At 43.9% G+C, this 19598-nt stretch overlaps 1 protein-coding gene across 1 annotated transcript in view; it reads left to right on the top strand.

The window, feature by feature from the left end:
- Nucleotides 1–15424, top strand: part of SH3TC1 (SH3 domain and tetratricopeptide repeats 1) — a 43506-nt gene extending 28082 nt beyond the window's left edge. The window contains exons 11-16 of the mRNA XM_063310444.1: nt 3521–3701; nt 4921–5071; nt 12285–12407; nt 12535–12685; nt 13654–13850; nt 15153–15424. Coding sequence (XP_063166514.1) covers nt 3521–3701; nt 4921–5071; nt 12285–12407; nt 12535–12685; nt 13654–13850; nt 15153–15407 — 1058 coding nt within the window. The 3' untranslated portion in view covers nt 15408–15424. The remainder of the gene's footprint in view (nt 1–3520; nt 3702–4920; nt 5072–12284; nt 12408–12534; nt 12686–13653; nt 13851–15152) is intronic.
- The last annotated feature ends 4174 nt before the right edge of the window (nt 15425–19598 follow it).

Below are 19598 nucleotides of genomic sequence, written 5' to 3'. Positions count from 1 at the left end.
GCGGAATGCCATTTTCTATTCATCACCCTTCTTGATTTGAATGAGGTTGTACACTCCTCATAAATCTAACTTGGTAAATACGCATGCCCCCTTAATCCCTTCTAGTAACTCCGAAATTAAGGGCAGAAGATATCGATTCTTGACAGTGATTTCATTTAAATGGCGGTAGTCGCAACAAAGACACAGTTCTCCAGATTTCTTTTGACAAAGAGAACTGGAGCCACCAAGGAAGAGGTGGAAAGCCAGATGAACCCCTTCTTCAGGTTTGTATCTAGGAATTCTTGCAGAGCGGCCTGTTCAGGTTCAGACAAGGAGTAAATCCTTCCTGTAGGAAGCTTAGCACCTTCCACCAATTCGATGGCGCAGTCATATGGACGATGGTGCGGCAGCTGGTCCTTTCTTTCTCATCAAAGACATCTGCGAAGTCTTGCAACTGCAGCAGGATCAAGGTATTATGAAGCTGTATTCTACTGGATACCAGGGTGCCATGGAGATGTGAACAACACTGAGGACTTGGAAACAAGATTGCTGGTTTAGTCCAATTGATGTGGGGTTCGTGAGCCTTCAACCATTCGATTCCCAACATGATAGGGAACTGGACAATGGGAGCAAGAAGAAATTCAGTCTCTTCAGAATGACCTCCAATGCACATAACTAGAACTGTGGTAGCATTGTAGACCGGGCCAGAACTTAATAAACATCCATCTATGGTTTCTACAAGCTGGGGAGGATGAACAGGTTTCTGGGGGATTCCCCATTGTCTGGCAAATCCAAGGTCCATGAAATTCATAGTGGTTCCTGAGTCAATCATGGCCTGAGCTTGGATATCTGTGGCCTGAGGTAGGTGCAAGGACACTTTGACTACAAGATGCCGGGACATAGGGAGTTGAGGCAGCTGTGCTTTTTTGGAAACAGATTTCACCCAACCTAACTGCCCCTCTAAGTTGGACGGGGTCTGTTTCCTGCCGATGACGGAGTTTTCTGCTTGGCCGGGCAATTCCTGGCTAGATGACCAGGCTCTCCACAATATAAACATAAACCTTCATGCTGTCTACGATCCTTCTTGGAGGGAGTCAGCTTAGACCTCAAACTGAATTATCCATTCAGTTGTATCCGACCCTTGGCGATTCCATAAGCCAGCTCTCTCCATGATTTCCGATCTTGTACAGCTTCTTTCAGTTGCTTTATATTTTGGCCTGTGTCTGCTTTGATTACATCCAACCAGCATGTTCTTTGGCATCCACATCGTCTCTTGCCACTGACCAGTCCAAGCATAACGTCGTTCTCCAATGATGTTGATCTCATGACATGACCGAAGTAACTAAGTCTAAGTTTTGTTATGTTTCCTTCTAGTGACATGACTGGTTTTATGTGCTTCAACACTTTATTTGTTATCTTTGCAGTCCAAGGGATGCGCAAGAGCCTCCTCCAACACCATAGTTCAGCTTAGACCTAGCTCCCCCCAATTGCATACGCTCTTTGGCGGCAGTATGCTGAGCTGGGCAAGAACCTATTGGAAGACCCACTCCAGCACGTTGAAAAGCCTTCCTCTGTTGAAAGCATCCATCAATTTTTAGACATAGCTGCATGAGAGTAGAAAGTGAAGAAGGGCAATCATTGTGCATGAGTGCATCCAAAATTTCCACCAACAGGCCTTGTTGGAATTGGTCTAGAAGCGCATCATCATTCCAAGTAAGGTCCTGAGCAAGTATATGAAAATCATTGATATACTCAGATACTGGGCACCTTCCCTGCCTTAATTCAGTTTTAGTTGCTGGCAGAACCCATCAAAATTGTCCAGCAAGGGGCCTGGTTGAGTGAGCAAGGGAGTGGCCCACTTGGCCACAGATCCCAACAAATGACTAATAATAAACCTGACCTTGCGACAGTCTGCTGGAAAATCTTCTGCTCTAAGGCTTAAATATAGCTGGACTTGGGCCATGAACTCAGGAAAGTCCTTCAATGTTCCATTGAATTTTTCGGGTGCAGCGACAGGGCATCTGTGACAAGGAACTGTGACTGCAGCAGTAGGAAGTTGCTGATTCTGTATCTGATTTATTTGGGCAGTCAGCAGGGTGACCTGCTGTACTAGTTGTGCGTGGTCCATGCTGGCTGCTCCAATGTGGCCGGAGACAATCTGTCCTGTTCAGACTAAGAACCAGACAGGTTCTCAAGAATATTCTTTATTAAATAACTATTTACAATAAGCAGGTCTTTAATATGAGAGACTGGGTTAAGCAAGCCCAACAGGGCCGACTGGATCCAACTGAACACAAAGCCTGGAGGCAAGAGTTCTCAAACTGGAACAATACTGGATGACACTGACGCTGAATCTCTGACTCACTGGATCTGGGACCAGGACTACAAACAACAGACAGGGATGCGCTGAAGACCTGGAGCAGGACTCAAACTCAGAGCAAGGTTAGACTCGACTGGGGGTTCTAGATTAAGCTGGGTACGCTGAACTGAAGACTCGAAGACAGGGCTTGAAACTGGAGCAAGACTGGGCTCGACTGGAATCCCCGGACTAGACTGGATTCTCTGGACTGGAGACTTGGAGCAAGGCTTGGAACTTGCAACTAGGCTGGACTCAGCTGGTAGCCATGGACCAAGCTGACAAGCAGAACCTGAACACGAAATGGTGTGAAATCCCAGAATACAATGGAGCATGTGAAGCACGGTGCGCAGGACTGAAGGCAACTGGCGGTGCTGGAATGTCAAGGCTTGCCCACGCTGCTGAGGAGATTGTGGAGTTTCATGTCTGGAAGCAAAGGCTGCTGGGCATGGCTGACGCTGATTCCTCACTGGCAGCAGATGCAGGATGCAATTCATCTTTGGAGTGGAGCTCGAATGCTAGTTCCTCTTTGGCCACAGATGCTGACTCCAACACCAGTTGGGGCACTTATTCATCACTGGTTCTTTGTAGACACATTTCTGTGTGGAATAGAAATGTCTGCGTGCAAGCGAAATGGAAGGATGAGGGCTGCATTCTGCAGCACCTCCTGCTTGCAGTTGTGCCCAAAAGGTAAAAATGGAGATGGTTAATCCCCAAACCCAAGAAGAAGGAGGAAGTGGAAACCAGGTAACCCATGTGACATCCCACAAGCACAATAGAGATGCGTTTACTAGAAAGACCCTCTTATGCTTATGAGACAATGCTGAATTTATCCCTGATAATTCCGACATACATTCCAGGTATCTAATACCTTCTTTCTTCTTATGTGCAAAATTAAAATTTGCTTTTAAAAAAGGGTGAGCTTTCATGAGCTGCCCAGAACAGGTGCGAAACCTAGAAGTCCAAATGCTCTTTGGGGACAGCAGCCCTAATATAGAGTATTTGTTGATTATTATTGCTGAGGTGGATCAAGCGATTCACAGCATGGAAGGCAATGCTGAACGTGAGGGCCCAGTCTGCTGCTTTCTCACTGATGAAAAGCTGAGTGGGTTGAGTATGTCTTGCTGTTGCTGCCCCTCTGAAGGGCTTTGTTCCACTAGTGGACTGACCACGCCTCTTTTCCAGGGCAACTCCAGGCGGTTCAGCATCTGTGTCAGTTCTACAGCACAGTTGTCCCAGATCCAGCACAGTGTGTCCTCTACAATGAGTATCAGCTCACCTTGGTTAGGAAAATGTCTGATAAGGTCACGGAAGGACAGGTGCTGGAAACCATTAGCCAGCTCTATCTGTCTTTAGGAACGGAAAGGTAAGAACTGGAAATCCACAAGCTGCTTTCTTTCAGATGAATGAGGTTTTGTTACATGGCCACTTTGTTCGCAGGCTGGATACAAAAGGACCCTTCTGCATGCAGAAGAGGCTTTCTTCTCTCAACAAAAGGTTATTTTAGACCAAGGACAGGCACTCTTTTAATGTCTGGGATTTAAGTTTCCATCATCATGAGCCAGTTTACCCTCTTCTGAAATGAGCACGACTGGACGGGCGGTGTGCTTCAGCCCTTCCCCACAGCTGCTACATTCCCTCTAAGCGGGGGAGGCATTTCAATCTTTTAAGTTAAGGGTTTCCCCCAAACAGCCTTCTGGAAGCACAGCTTAGAAGACCAGGTTTCTGATACTGTAGGGAAAACCTTGGAGGAACTAGGCCTGCCACCTTCCTTCTGACTTTACCAGTTTCATGACTAGCAGAAGTTCAGCTGGTGAAATCTTTCTAGATCCCCTCATCCTGAGAGCTCTGCGTGCTCCATTTTTTATCCCTATGAGGTGCAGGAACCATGCCAGAAAAAAATTCCACCAACTCAGATTTGTTGACTGCAGTTTTGCATGATGATCCCTAGCTCAGGGCTGGTGTTGATGCTGTTACTATAGATTTCCTAACGTTTCTATCGAGAGGGGCTTCAGTGGTTGCTAGATTGATCACAATCTCCTGGAACAATTTAGTTTGATCACAATCTCCAAAACAGTTTCTAACTAGAAGTATGGTTTCCACAATTGATAGATATCCAATTGCACATCTGAATAAAAATATCTTCTTAAAATTTAAGATTGTGCTATAGCTCCTTGAACTTCCTGAGGGTAAGATCTGCCTAACAGTCTGTCTACAGAGATTGTGGATGCCCCATCTCTACGAGTTTTTCAGAACAGCCTCTCGAGCATGGTTTTGGTTTCACTGGCTTTCCTGCACATGGCAGAAGGTTGAACTAGAGCAGCGTTTCTCAACCTTGGCAACTTTAAGACATGTGGACTTCAATTCCCAGAATTCTTTAGCCAGCATGGCTGGCTGGGGAATTCTGGGAGCTGAAGTCCAGATGTCTTAAAGTTGTGAAGGTTGAGAAACACTGGACTAGAGGATCCACAGTGTATCAAAGCAATCCGTTGGTTGGTCCTCAGAGGTTTTGAGGACAGCAGTACAGGGTCAGCTGGGAAGCGTTTCTCCTCCTCCTCCTCCTCCTTTTCCTTCTCCTCCTTCAGGGCGTGCCGGTCTGCCCTGGACTATCTCAAGAGAAGCCTCGGGATATTCATCGACCTTCAAGCCAAAGATAAGGAAGCTCAGGCGTGGCTTCAGGCGGGAAAGATATATTATACACTGAGGGAGAATGAATTAGTTGATGTTTATATCCAGGTAAGAGAAATGATCCCAGAGACACTGAAGCTGGCTGCTTCTCCCTTGCTTAAACTCAAAAAAGAAAGATATGATAGCAAATCTAGAAATACACATTTCAGATTCAGCATTTCTCAAATGTTACCAAATCAGTGGCTTATTAAGAGAAGAATATCTTTCAACATGCTATACAAGTAGTCCTCATTTAGCGACTGACTCATTGAGCCCCCATTCACAGTTACGACAATGATGAAAAAGTAACTTTGCCACCAATCCTCACATTTATGACCTCTGCAGATCTGTAAAGCAAAGGAAAGCTGAAGTCAGATCATCATCACAGTCCTGGTTTCACTTAGCGACCACTTTGCTTAATGACCAAGTTGCTGGTCCCAATTGTGGTTGCTAAATGAGGACTACCTGTATAATAAATGTAAGGTAACTTCCAGGAAATATATAATCTTATAAAGTGCATGGAAATTTAACCAGTTTGCAGGAAAATCCTTTTTCTTCCCCCACCCCTATTCAGAAAGGATTAGTCAAATTATATCAGCTAATCCACTTTAACAAGTTAGTTGTCCAACATCCTCCAATACTTATTTTGGCTACTCTCTTTCCCTATGAATTAAGTATCCATATATTTTGGATACGTTGATAAATTCTAAACCTTGGAGTGTAGCCAAAAATACCTTGTGATTTAAAGAAATGATATGGTATCATACTGGCATCCTGTGAATTTAAGAAAAAAATGTAGTGATAACTTGACTATATTAAATTTTATTATAATCAAAAATATTAATCAAAATTATATATATATATAATTTTGATTAATAATTTTGATTAATAATTCTGATCATAATAATAAAATTTAATGCAAACTAAACTTAAAGAAAAAAGAGAAAAGTAAGAATACAGTAAAGAAAGAGAAAAGAAATATATAAAGACGTGACTTCCAACCTTCATCACAATAAGTATGAAGAAATTTAGTGACTCTTCACCCCCCTAAGGTTACCAACATTTATCTCTTCATCCCGTATCCCATCTCTTATCTATAAACAAGTCCATAAAACATCATCTTTTCAGTCCTGGTGTCAGCAGAAAGCCCATAAAGGGTTGACAGATGTAACAACCTATCTTATTTTAACCTTGATTAAATAAGCCAACTTTATATCCCTTCCTTTTATTTCTAACAGTCTTAATCTTTAGTTCATTCAAATATTGTCACAGAATTTGATTTCTCTTCATTTCTTCTTTCTCCCATCACACAGAGTTCTTTTGTAAATCCAATAGGAAAAAATTATCCAGGTCACTCTCTTGGTTTGCATTTGTATTTCCCTTTTAAATTTTAAAACCTCAGCCAGTTTCTTTTGTAGATCCAGTGAAATATCCTTTTCTAAATCATTCACTTGGCCTGTCAGTTGTAAATGCACTTTCGATACCATCTCTATCTTGTCAGATAAAATTTGTTCTACATCTGACATTTCTTCAATAACACTTTTTGGACATAGTCTATCCACAGAAGCAGACATCATTTCTTCATTGCTGATATTGTGGCCACTAATTTCTGACTCCATTCTGCAAACGTCTCCTTCAGTATTTTCACTGTTAGAACATTTTGCATCATTTTGTGGGCTTGTATTTTTTTCCTCTACCTAAAATCTTTAGTCCCCTCTACTGTCCAGTCTTTGAAATCATGAAATTGCTTATCCTTGTTATGTCTTGTAAAAACTAGAACAGAATCTATTTCCCATGAGAAGCCGTTTGTTCTTTATAATCTTACCATAAAAGTTTCAATATTCCAATTTTAACTGTATCCTTAGTTTGTTTATAACTTTATAAAATCAAATTCTTGTTTAGTTTTTTGCTGTTTATTTCAATTTTTTTAAATTCTTAAGCTTATGATTAAAATTTTCTTTCATTCAGAACTGAAGGCCAACTCACCCTGCGTTTTCAGACTTGTTGGTTTGAAGGTCTCCTATAGCTTAGAAGTAATTAAGGAGCAATTTCCAGAAGTGGTTAGAAAGTGGGGTTTGCAAACTTGGTGTCCTTTAAAAGTCTCCACTGCGGTTGTGAGCAAGATGGCTGATCTCGTAATCTCCTGGTGCTCAAACCCACAGAAAACTGCTGTCGTATGATAACCTCATGGGGAGCAGCCATCTGGAGCATGTGCAAGCACTCTCCTGTCCTATCCTTATCCGGAGAGGTTCCAAGGGACTGGTCTACTCACCAGTTCCTTGGTCTTTGCCACAGTCATCGGCTCCGCTTTCACAGAGCCATCTTAAGTTTGCCATACCTGCCCTGGAAGTCCAGTGTTAATATGAGTCTTAACCATAGGAGGTAATGTTCCGATTTTTCAATTAAATTCCCACAACAAATAATCACTTTTGTTAAATACAGCACAGTATTCTCTGCAGGTGGTCTAGTAAATACCTATTTTGTTGCTGTTGTAATAACTGCATTTTGAGATCAAAAGATGCCAATCTGGCTGTTTTTAAAACAACCCTGCTTACAAGTTCTCTGCAGAAGATGGATCCTCCGGCAGTATCATGATGCCATCTGAAATTTACTAAGTATACTTTTCTCAGGAGGGGCAACTGTCCTTGGAACTAATTATTTGTATACAGTATATCTCAGCATTATAAGTACTTTTCTGATAAATAGAAACATACTTTCTAGCTATATATCCCTTTCACCAGTTTATTTAGAGTAGACCGTGTTCCTATCATCAGAAGTGTCTACCACTCCTGTACATTTCATCCCTTTCAGTTGAAAAATGAAGCAGCTGCAAAGAAGTGTGGGTTTCTCGTGCCAGTCTATTAGAGGTAGAGATCTTATTTTGGATCCGGCCCTGCACAGACTCTAGTAGGTGATGTACCCGAGACCATCTCCCCCGTGGTGACTTTAGCATCTTCAAGGCATCACCAGGCCTTGGAGGATGGGGCGGAAAGCCGTCCTCAGGGCTGTTATCTTGGGTGATTCTAGAAAATCTACTACATCACCAAAGGGGAAGTTACCCCAGTTCTTATGCAAATGTTGTTGGCAGAATGCTGGGAAAGCCTTTAGCCCAGGAGAGATCAGAAAAGTCACACACCAGGCATTTCTATAAAAATAATTTATTTACAAAAAGCAAAACAAAAGCAAAACATATTTAAAGGACTTAGCTCTCATTGAGAGCTACCTAGCTTGGCTTGCTACATGCCGGCAGAGAGAAAAAAAAAGAGGAAGTAAGAACAAGTCCGGGCAGGTTTCCTCCCCCCAGGCAATTTGCATGAAGCACGTGAGAGGAGACAATTAAATACAACCTCTTCACCCGGCCAAAATGATTAGATACAATAGCAGTCTTAATCGTTAGTAGGAAAACCTCAACACTCCCCTTTTTACACTATAGATTAAGATGCAAAACAATCTTCTCTGACAACTGTATATGTCTTTCCATTCACATTACTTTACCATTATCTCCCCTTTGGTTTAACAGAAAGCTACCATTCTTCTTCCTGTGTTTTTCCAAACCTAGGTTGTTATAATTCCAAGGCTTTTTAATGTGAAATGGCTTTTTTATGCAGGCTTCAAAATCAAGCCTTTGTTTTTCTGTTGATGTGAACAGCAGCAAATCATCAACATAAATGCACAGATACATACAGCCTTGTTTGTCCTTCTTCATATATACACAGGGATCTGCTTTTCCTTTTTCAAAACCAAAACTCTGCAGTTTTTCATCTAATTTTTGGTTCCAGGATCTAGCAGCTTGTTTTAACCCATAGATTGACTTCTGCAATTCACAGACTAGATTCTCCCCTTTTTCATAGCCAGGGGGTTGCTGCATGTATAATCTGTGGTCTAAATCACCACAGAGAAATGCAGTTTGAATATCATAGTGGTTAACTGACATTCCCTTGAGTGCAGCAACTTTTAACAGTAATCTAATTGATTCACCTTTAGTAACTGGTGCAAAAGTCTTGTCAAAGTCTAAATCTTTCCTTTGAGTGAACCCTTTTGCAACCAACCTTGCTTTATATTTTTGGATTTTGCCATCAGCATCCCTTTTCAGTTTGAAAACCCACCTACAACCCAGACAGTGTTCATTGGGAGGTAGATTTACCAGTTTCCATGTTTTATTTTCTTTCAAGGATGCTAATTCCTGTTGCATGGCAGAATGCCAATTTTGTGCAATCTCAGGTGGTAAAGCATTCACTTGTCCTAAAGACTCAGGTTCTGTGAATATGTGAAAAGCCTTTACTGTTTCAGCCTGAAAACGTGATGGAGGAACGCCTTTATTACTCCTCTGAGATCTGCGAGGTAATACAGGGCTTAAATTTTGACTCCTATCACTTTCCTGAGAAGCATCTATCTCATCAGACAGATCTTCAGTTTGCTTTTCTGGTTTAATGTCCTCATCAGGCAAAAGATCACCACCAGCAAGTCCTTGCTGTTCTCTTGTGGTGGTCAGTTCAACTGGAGAGCTAGAATTTAATCTCCCCCAGTTTTGTTCAGCAAAAGAAGCGCTTTTGCTAATTATTAATTTCTCTCCCATTATGAACCTGTAGCTCCTCTGGCTTTGTTCATAGCCAACAAAGATGGCTTTCTTTGTTGTGGGGCCTTCTTTCCTTCTCTGCTGTTTTGGAAAGTGAACCCATGCAGTGCTACCAAACACTCTAAGATGGTTTACCTTTGGTTTCACACCATAAAACAAATGGAATGGAGTATCCTGAATCACAGAGTTATACAATCTGTTTTGTACATAAGTGGCAGTAGATATGGCCTCTCCCCAGTACTTAAAAGATAATTGTGAATCTTTAATCATGCATTCCATCGCATTTTGCAAGGTTCTGCCCTTTCAGCAACACCATTTTGCTGAGGGGTGTAAGGGTTAGAAAGAATTTGTTCTATCCCCTTTTCCACTAGGAACCTTCTGAATTTGTGAGAAAGGTATTCTCCTCCTCTATCACATTGGAGTGCAGATACAGGTCTAGGGAATTTTCCATTTGCCCATGTCACAAAACTTTTAAATTTCTCAAATGCCTCATCTTTATGTTTTAAGATGTAGATAAATGTGTATCTTGAGAAATCATCAATGATGGTCATTGCATACCTTGCTTGTCCAAGACTTGGAGCAAAAGGACCAATAATGTCAGAGTGTACAATTTCCAAAGGTCTAGTTGTAACTCTGTCACTGTGCTTACTCACAGGAGCTTTTAGTGTTTTGCATTCTTTGCAAACTACACAGTCTAAGTATTTATCACAGGGTTTTATCTTTAGGTCAGCACACAGCTGTGGCATTTGTGCTATATACTTGAAATTAGCATGACCAAATCTCCTGTGCATCAGGTGTACACATTGGTCATGATATGGAGTGTTGCCAACTGCAGCCTTGCAGCTTGGCTTCCTTGCATTTTGCACAATGTACAAGGAGTCTTTTAACATACCAGTAGCACACAATTTCCCATTTTTTCGTATCTCACAACCATTTTTCTTAAATGTTATGATATACCCTGTTGCAGCCAATTGTGCCACAGATAAAAGGTTTGATTGTAAATTTGGCACATACAACACACCTTTTACAGTTTCTCCCAAGCAGGATAAATACAAATCACCTTGTCCCATAATTTTGGTCACAGACCCATCAGCCAAAGATACACTTTGTCTTTCAGTTTTAGACAGTGACACAAAAGAGCTTTTACAATTACATAAATGACAACTGACCCCAGAATCTAACACCCATACATCAGAATTACCCTTCTCAGCAACCTGTGCAATTTGGGTTGTCTGAAGAGCCTTCTTCTGTGTTGCCCTTGTGTTCTTCTTCTCTGTCTTTCTACTCTTGGATCTCATGGCACAGTCTCTTTGCAAATGTCCAGCTGAACCACAAGTGAAGCATCGCTGGCTGGCTAGCGCTGTGGCCTCAGGTTCCTTTCCCTTCTTTTCCCTCATTTTCTGGTCTTGAAGCTTTCCAGAAGAGATGGGGGGGAATCTTTCCTCTCTCTTCTCCCATTCAGCGAGTAAGCGCTGTGTAACATACGATGGGGTGAGGTCTGCTTCAGGCATAGCCTCCAGGGTACAAATCAGCGTGTCCCACGTTTCATTCAGTGAGGACAGGAGGATATATGATTTTGTGAGAGGTGTAAATTCCATTCCTCTCTCCTGCAACTCAACAAACAGCTGCTGAATATAATGCAGGTGCTCAGGAAGGCTATCTCCTTCTGCAAGGTAGGCTCTGTACAGTTTTTTCGTCAGAGTAACTTTACTCCCTGCTGTTGCCTTTACATATAAGTCTCTCAAAGCGTTCCAAAGTTGCTTTGCAGACTGCATGCCTCGCACGTGGACTAGCTGATTGTCCTCAACTCCCAGGATAATGGTGGCTCTAGCCCGCTCATCCTGTCTCAGCCATTCAGCACTGGGATTTTGGGGGGTTTGCTCACCAATTGGCAGCCAAAGATTCTCTCTGCGAAGATATATCTCCATCTCCAGGGCCCAATTCAAATAGTTGGTCTCTGATAGGTGCTCCAGAGGCATCGCTGAGGGCTGGGAGGTAGCCATGGCTTCTTCCTTCTTTTGCAAGTCACCTCAGCTGGCTTCTTTGTCCTGTAGACCGGCAGTTGCTGGAAAATCTCCAGGTGGCTCCAAAGAAAATCTTCACAGGTCTTTGCTACCTGCCTTTAAATTGTGCATGAGGTGTGGAGCTGATCTCTCTGGGTTTTACTGGGCTGTTTACTGGGCCCATAACCTGTTGGCAGAATGCTGGGAAAGCCTTTAGCCCAGGAGAGATCAGAAAAGTCACACACCAGGCATTTCTATAAAAATAATTTATTTACAAAAAACAAAACAAAAGCAAAACATATTTAAAGGACTTAGCTCTCATTGAGAGCTACCTAGCTTGGCTTGCTACATGCCGGCAGAGAGAAAAAAAAAGAGGAAGTAAGAACAAGTCCGGGCAGGTTTCCTCCCCCCAGGCAATTTGCACGAAGCACGTGAGAGGAGACAATTAAATACAACCTCTTCACCCGGCCAAAATGATTAGATACAATAGCAGTCTTAATCGTTAGTAGGAAAACCTCAACAAATGTAACATGTGATGCTAGGACGATCTGTCTAGCAGCAGTTCTAATTCCGTAACGCCTATTCATGGAACACTGAGAAAAGAGGCGAGTGGATTAAAATTAGTTCTTAGTTGTGTAACGCTTCTGTTTGAAATGTTACTTTTTGTGTTGCTCTGTGTGGCAGAATATGTCTTTCCTCCCAGGTTGCTCACAATGCTGCTTTGGGTACCCAGGATCCTAATTTAGAAATGGAAATGCTGGAAGCTTCAGGAGACATATTTTTCAACGGAGACTGGGAAAAGGAAAGAGCGGCACCCTTTTACAGGGTGTGTATTCCCTCGTCACCATCCCCACAGAACCCCTTTAACAGGAGAGAGAAAGCTGGGGGATATCTTTGTGATGTCACACTTTGTAAGATGGCCTTTTTTGTTCTTGTTCTTGCTCTTGTTTCAGGACAAGGCTCTACCGCTTGCTATGAAAGCCAAAAACAGCAGCACTGAACTTCGTCTCTTCAACAAATTGGTTGGGCTGTTCTTAACCTTACAGAAGTATGATGAGTGTCTGGGATACGCCCAAACGTCGTTAATTCTCAGTGTCAATTTAGGTAAACCTGTCTAGGGCATTTCTAAACCCCAACCCTAAACAGCCCCGCTGCACGTCCCGGGGTGGATCACACTTGAAGCAACAGCTGGAGGGCCACAGTTGCTTGAGGCTTCTATAAAACTGTTTGACAGCTAGAATTCTGCCAAGCATGCAAATCCCAATCCAAACTACTCTGGAAAATTATGCTGCATGTCACTCAGAAATACTGAGTAGAAGAAAACATGGTGGTCACCCCCTAGGAATTTTAATGGATTTTAATGCACTATCTCAGCACGGTATGTGAGCTCACGCAAAGAGCCAAATTCTGTGTTAAGAAGAGATTAAAGTTCTCCCAGTTGATGGAGTTTTTAAAGGTTAATAAAAGAACTCCAAGCAGCTAACAGCAATCTTGCAGAGTAGAAGCGTGAACCAAAAAAGGAACTTGCACATTAAGCTTAGTTACGTTCAGAAATAAATTCAGTCTTCATACTGCAGTTAGATGAAGAAAAATAGAGATAGCTTACTTTTATTCAGTAGATCTGGATACAGGTAGATTCATAGTAGAAAGCATTTAATAATCCACTGGTTCTTTGTAGACACTTTCTATGTGGAATAGAAAGTCTGTGTGCAGGTGAGATGGTAGCGGGAGGAGCTGCATGCAGCACCTCCTGCTTGCAGGTTTGCCAGAAGGGTAATGGATATTGTTAATCCCCAAGCCCAAGGAGGAGGAGGAAGTGGAAATCAGGTGACCTATGTGACATCCCACAAGCGCAATAGAGATGTGTTTACTAGAGCAATCCCCTTATGCTTATGGGACAATGCTGAGTTGATCCCTGATAATTCTGACACCAGTGGCATGTTTTGTGGCCTGCTGTTCACTCGCAAATGTGATGACTCAGGACCGCGTCCTTGGTACGCTCCCCCAAAGGCACCTACCATCTGCCGTCCTCCCATCTTTCATGGCTGCTTTTTCTGCACTTCCTTCACTAGGAGATCAGTTAAGTGAGCGAGTGGCCTATCACCGCCTGGCGGTCATCCACCACCACTTGGGGCACTGTGAACTTGCAGAGCACTTCTTCTTAAAAGCACTCTCCCTGTGTCCGTCCCCCCTCGAGTTTGATGAGGAAGCCCTCTACTATGTCAAAGTGTACCTTGTCCTGGGAGACATCACCTTCTACGATCTGAAGGTAAGACCATCAGGTGGAATTAAAACCTGAAGACGGGAAATCCATTTTGCTTTGCCTGGATTTGGAATGTTTACTTAGGGAAGGAGACCCAGGAATAGAACAGAAGAAGAAGCTGGGTTGGTCTCAGATAACCCAAGTTATGTGTGGCTTTTGTCGTGGTTTGCACAAAATAAATTGGATCATCTTACCAGAAAGGCAGAGATCAACAATGTGAAGCTCACCAGAGGTTGGTCTACAACTCCCATCATCTACAACCACTGACCTGGCTGATTTAGAGGACCTGGGCTGTGATTTTTTTCCTATGATACCTCCCCCAGTGACTACTGCCTCTTTCTTCCCCCATGCGTTGGCCCTTCTTTTGAAGAACTTGTGTGTTGTTAGAGACAGCATGGGGGCAGGAAGAGAGCGGGCGGTGGGGTGTAAACAAGTCACAGCTTTCCATCTACAGTCTCCTGCAAGTAATTCAAAGGTGCAAAATGTTTTTGTGGAAAGAAAAGGCTCCTAATATTAGATGAGGGAATGTGCAACCCCATTACACTGATGCTTGTTCTTGCACAGCTCTCTCTTTCACACACACAGACACACAGACACAGCCCTCCTTCACCTTCTGCCTTCTTAGCTGTTCTTTGCAGGCTCATGAAGCCTCACCTCTCCTGCCACCTGCCTGGGAAGCAGACAGTCCCAAAGAGCTAGGATGGCTGGAGTGACAATTGGCAGGCAGAAGAGGGGTAAACCCAGAGGCATCAGGTGGGTGGCTCAGTCATGAATGAGGTGGCTTGGGGAGAAGGCAGGAGCAGAAACCACCCACCATATGCCCCCTTCTTGGCAGAGGGCAGGATGGCAGCAAAAGCCACTCTGGCCTTTCTTGAAACATTGGACCAACCTGAGGTTCACCACCATTGCCAAACCTCAGCGGCAGATTGAGAGGGAGGCTATGGGTGTCAAAGCCAAAAAATGCAACACTTTGCAATGTTGAGGTTGGGGTCGGGGATATGTTGGTGCCGTGTCCCCTCTGCAAGAGTAAGTGGGCAAGGACATCACAAGATACACAGTCCCTAAAGAATCAGAAAGTCTTTTCTGCCACAACCGCCGTCTTTTACTGGCATCAGGTTTTCAGAGCTGGGTAAGATCCACCGAGCAGAGCAGATCCAGGAGCAGGAATGGCAAAGCCATGGCTCGGGTGTCACAAGGCTTGATGACTCCATCGGTGGCCCTCGTTATTTTCCATTGCTTCTACTTAACATCCAGCCTGTTTCCATTTTTTGAAACAATAACGATCCCTCTATTGCTTCTATTTTTCAGGATCCTTTTGATGCTGCAGGGTACTATAATCTGGCCCTGGCTGCTGCCATGGACTTGGGGAACAAGAAGGCACAACTGAAGATTTATACAAGACTGGCCATAATTTACCACAATTTCCTTGTTGACCGAGAGATGTCTCTCTTCTTCTATCAGAAAGCAAGAGCTTTTGCCACGGAGCTCAACATTTGCAGGATAAACCTCTCTCCGGATCAGGCTCCGAAGGCAATGTGGGCTTCCAGGAAGAAGGCCCTGTGAGGCGGTCTTGAGGGTATTTCCTGACGTTTGGCGAGGTGCGCAGGGACAGCCGGCCTCTTCTGGCCCTGAGAACAAGTGCTTCCGTTCCAGCAGCAGTAGCACTGGGGGTCAGCTTCTCCCTCCCTCCCTCCCATCCCAGCCCCCCTCCCATCCCACCCCCCCAAAACAAGGGTAAAGTCAAGAAAGAGCACCAGGGAGTATCTCAGGAGAAGCTAGCTATGAAACCATGGAACAGTTGAAGACAGAAAGCCAGTATGTCCAAAAGAAAGAATTACCTGAGAATAATAAATATGCTAAAAATAATAAATATGCTAACTGAAGCTTAAAATTTTTTCATGCTCCACTTTTAATATGTATTTTAATATACTGCCAGATTTGTTTGGAATAGTGTTTTCAGCTGTATTATGAATATGTGACCTGGGGCAGCAGCTGATGGGTCTTCAAGTGAAAGAATTCAAGTGAAAGCATTACTTTAGCTGTGACTCCCAGCAGTGCTGCCAGCCTGCAGGCGAATCAGGGGCACGTGAGGCTCCTGCCTGCGACCAGCAGCCCAGCTGCTCGGTCTGGAGCCCAAACCAAACCGCCTTCTGGAACATGGAGGCTTTACCGTTGGGTAGGAAGGATGCAGGAAGAGGGCCTCGGGGTCCCATTTTCAGTGTTTCGGATTTGGCTGCTGCTTGTAAGTTCTCCACAAGCCATCCACGATCAGAGATAAGGCTGGCTTGTGATACTTATCCCTGATTGGCTTCTTTATTACTTTAAACATTTACTTTTTGAATGCATATGGAAAACTAAGCATTACCACAGGGAGCTCATTAAAAAAAAGAGATAAATAAGGAAATTAGACCAAGTTTGATATTCTAGAGGTGACGGACTTGTCCCTGGGGGAGCTGGGGGTGTTGACGACCGACAGGAAGCTCTGGCGTGGGCTGGTCCATGAAGTCACGAAGAGTCGGAAGCGACTAAACGAATAAACAACAACAAAAGACCAAGTTGCTTAAAGGTCTCTTTCTCATTCTCTGTTCTTAGGTTCCTGGTTTTAAAGTCGCAGGGGTCATGGGTTATTGGCACCTTTAATTTAACTAAATAGGCTTCTAGAGGGGGTTGTTCCTCTTTGATTTGGCTTGCAGATACCGATGAGCAAGATAGATACAAAATTAGCAATTGCATACCTTGTTTTTAAAAAGTCACTGAGATTGTCCCACAAGGTGCAAGCAGGACATCCAGCAATTGGAGGAGACAAAAGAACAGAGGCCATCCTGGGCCTGCCTCCCTTTTCACTAGAAGTCCTTTTGAGAGAAGTCCTGTGTAACCCTTTAATCCTGTGTAACCCCACCAGGTCTTTGGTAGCAGAACAATGTCATAATTACTGATAGGATCCAACATGACGCCTGCTCTGTTCCAGATCGCCCCAATCTTCTGCTTTGCTGCTCAGCAGCCATTCATCCCGTTCGAAGTTCCGCTTCTCCTTCTGGTGTCGGGCTCTTTTTTTTACAGATGGGATGAGGGGTAAAGAATTAACATTCAGTGGGGCCTCCAGTTACAGCCTGAGGATTTCGCTAGCACCAGCAGAGGGTGGCCTTATCAAGATCTGTTCAACATCCTTTCCAGCCTCCTGCGTCAATGAGAGGGACGATAGTGTGGTTTGGTCGGCAGGAGGTGATGTCCTGAAGGATCAAGAGACTTGGGCATTGGGCTGGTCTTCAAGAGTTTAGCTGCGTGAGAAGGAGGAGTTAAAACATGTTTGAGCCCAAGAGAGTTTGACAGGGCATGGACGAGTAAACTGGGTGCCTTCCAGTACATTCCCTTGAAAGCAACTGTCGCTGTCTGTCAGGATTGTCCTCAGCTGCTCCTCGATGTAACTGAGCCAGTTACGACAGATCCTTTCTGTTGGAGTAGAACAAGTATCTTTTCATCCTGCAGTAAATCTGACAGGAATTTCCTCAACCCAAATAGCAGAGAAGGAATGGAAGGTCAATGAAAGAAATACAGTTCTCTGCATGCAAGGTGACCTCTTTCTTGCTCAGGTTGACACAGTGAACAGAGCAGCAAATTTGTGGAACGGGCAGGGGGTCTCCTGGGAATCTGCACTCCTCTCATTTGGGGCAATCCAGTGTGCCATCTGGGCACCTTGTAACCTGAATGTGTTATCCTGCATGGCTGGATAAAATATGTAGGTAAAGGTAAAGGTTTCCCTTGACGTAAAGTCCAGTCGTGTCCGACTCTAGGGGGCGGTGCTCATCTCCGTTTCTAAGCCTTAGAGCCAGCGTCCGTAGACACTTCCGGGTCATGTGGCCAGCATGACGACTCGGAACGCCGTTACCTTCCCGCCAAAGCGGTACCTATTGATCTACTCACATTTGCATGTTTTCGAACTGCTTGGTGTGCAGGAGCTGGGACTAGCAACGGGAGCTCACCCCGCCGTGCGGTTTCGAACCGCCGACCTTACGATCGACAGCTCAGCGGTAGCAATGTACAAAATGGAGAAAACGAAGGTAAATTGAAGAAAAATAACCTGCTTGAATGGAGGAGTTGCTCAAGGATGCCACTTGGAGGTAATCAAAAAGTGTCCTGGGATGGTGAAAGATTTTGCTGTTAGGGTTGGGTTTTTGCCTTTCCTGTGCTTGATGTGTGTCCATTTGTCCAGTGGCACCAAATTCTGCCAGTTTGTCCTAGGTAAAGAAAGCCTGTTTGGTGTCATGGTTAAGGCACCAGGCTCGAACCCAGGAAACTCTGAGTTCTAGTCCTCCCTGAGGCACAAAAAACATCTGGGTGGCCTTGGCCAGACATGCCCTCCCAGACCTAGGAAGAAGCAGGCAAGGGCAACCCATGGCTGAAATCTTGCCAAGAAAACCACAGGGAGTCAACACTGACTTGAAGGTACCCACACACCCCCAGGTAAAGTGTAGTGGCTGTTACTGAGGGCCTGGACCCCATGGGAGGTTGAGCAAACACATATTCCCCTGATGTCATGCCCTGAGGCTTCAAAGGGAACCTCCAGGTGAAAACATGAAGGAGGCATCAAACGAAAGAAAACTTGTGGATGTCAGCCCTTCAAGGCAGCCCAGGCTAGGGAACCAGAGTTATGAATTCTAATGCTACTTTTATTGCAGGCTTACAGTAACAGGATCTTTGCAAGTCTGAATGCCTTTATCTTCAAGGGAACCAGGGAGGGTCAAGAGTGAGATGCTTCCTCAACTTCCACTCCAGCTTCAGGCCGAGGTTTCTCTTATCTGAGGGTGGCTCCATGTGGCTGTGGCTCTCCCTCCTCTTCCCCAGGGTTACTCCTGTTGGAATTATCAGGGGTCAACTCAGCATAGTCTCACAAGCATACTAAGGGGGTTTCTCTAGTAGACGTATCTCTATTGTGCTTGTGGGATGTTACATGTGTCACCTGATTTCCACTTCCTCCTCCTCCTTGGGCTTGGGGATTAACAATCTCCATTACCTCATGGGCAGACATGCAAGCAGGAGGTGCTGCAGAATGCAGCTCTCCCCTTTTTCATCATCCAGTGATGATTAAGTGCTTTCTACTATGAACCTACCTGTATACAGATCTACTGAATAAAAGTAAGCTAGCTCTATTTTTCTTCATCTAACTACTATGCGAAGACTGAATTTATTTCTGAACGTAATTAAGCTTAATGTGCAAGTTCTCTTTTGGTTCACGCGTCTGCTCTGCAAGATTGCTGTTTGCTGCTTGGAGTTCTTTTATTAACCTTTAAAAACTCCATCAACTCCCACAGCCCATTACCATATGTATTCAGTTATATCAACATTGGATGCGTATAATTCAGCTGGGAAAACTACTTGCCTATTTTTCCCCAGGAAATTTTCTCTGTCACTATCCTCCTATGAAATTAATCACTAATATAAGACAGGAGCCTAGCACAAGTAGAATTGGGCAGCTGGATTTAATATGGTAGCATACTGAAAAGCACCTAAATTTAGAAGACAGCTCACAGCCACACTGGAGCCGTGTGCCCACATAAGCACACTATTAGACGTTTATGAGAACAATGAGTTGGATGTTGAGCACTTTTAGTGCTTGAATTATTTCAACTGTATTTTTAGAGAAGGTAAAGTCACACTGGTGAAATGCACCAGACACATCCCAGCAAAACTAAATTTGATTAATAAAATAAAATAAAATAAAACTTCCAGGATGGAGCAGAGCATCTGGCAGGGTAG

Source organism: Candoia aspera, chromosome 8 (assembly GCF_035149785.1).
Source record: "Candoia aspera isolate rCanAsp1 chromosome 8, rCanAsp1.hap2, whole genome shotgun sequence".
Classification (NCBI taxonomy): Eukaryota; Metazoa; Chordata; class Lepidosauria; order Squamata; family Boidae; genus Candoia; species Candoia aspera.
Note: the sequence above shows the minus strand (reverse complement) of the source record. Positions and strands in the feature narration are given on the sequence as shown.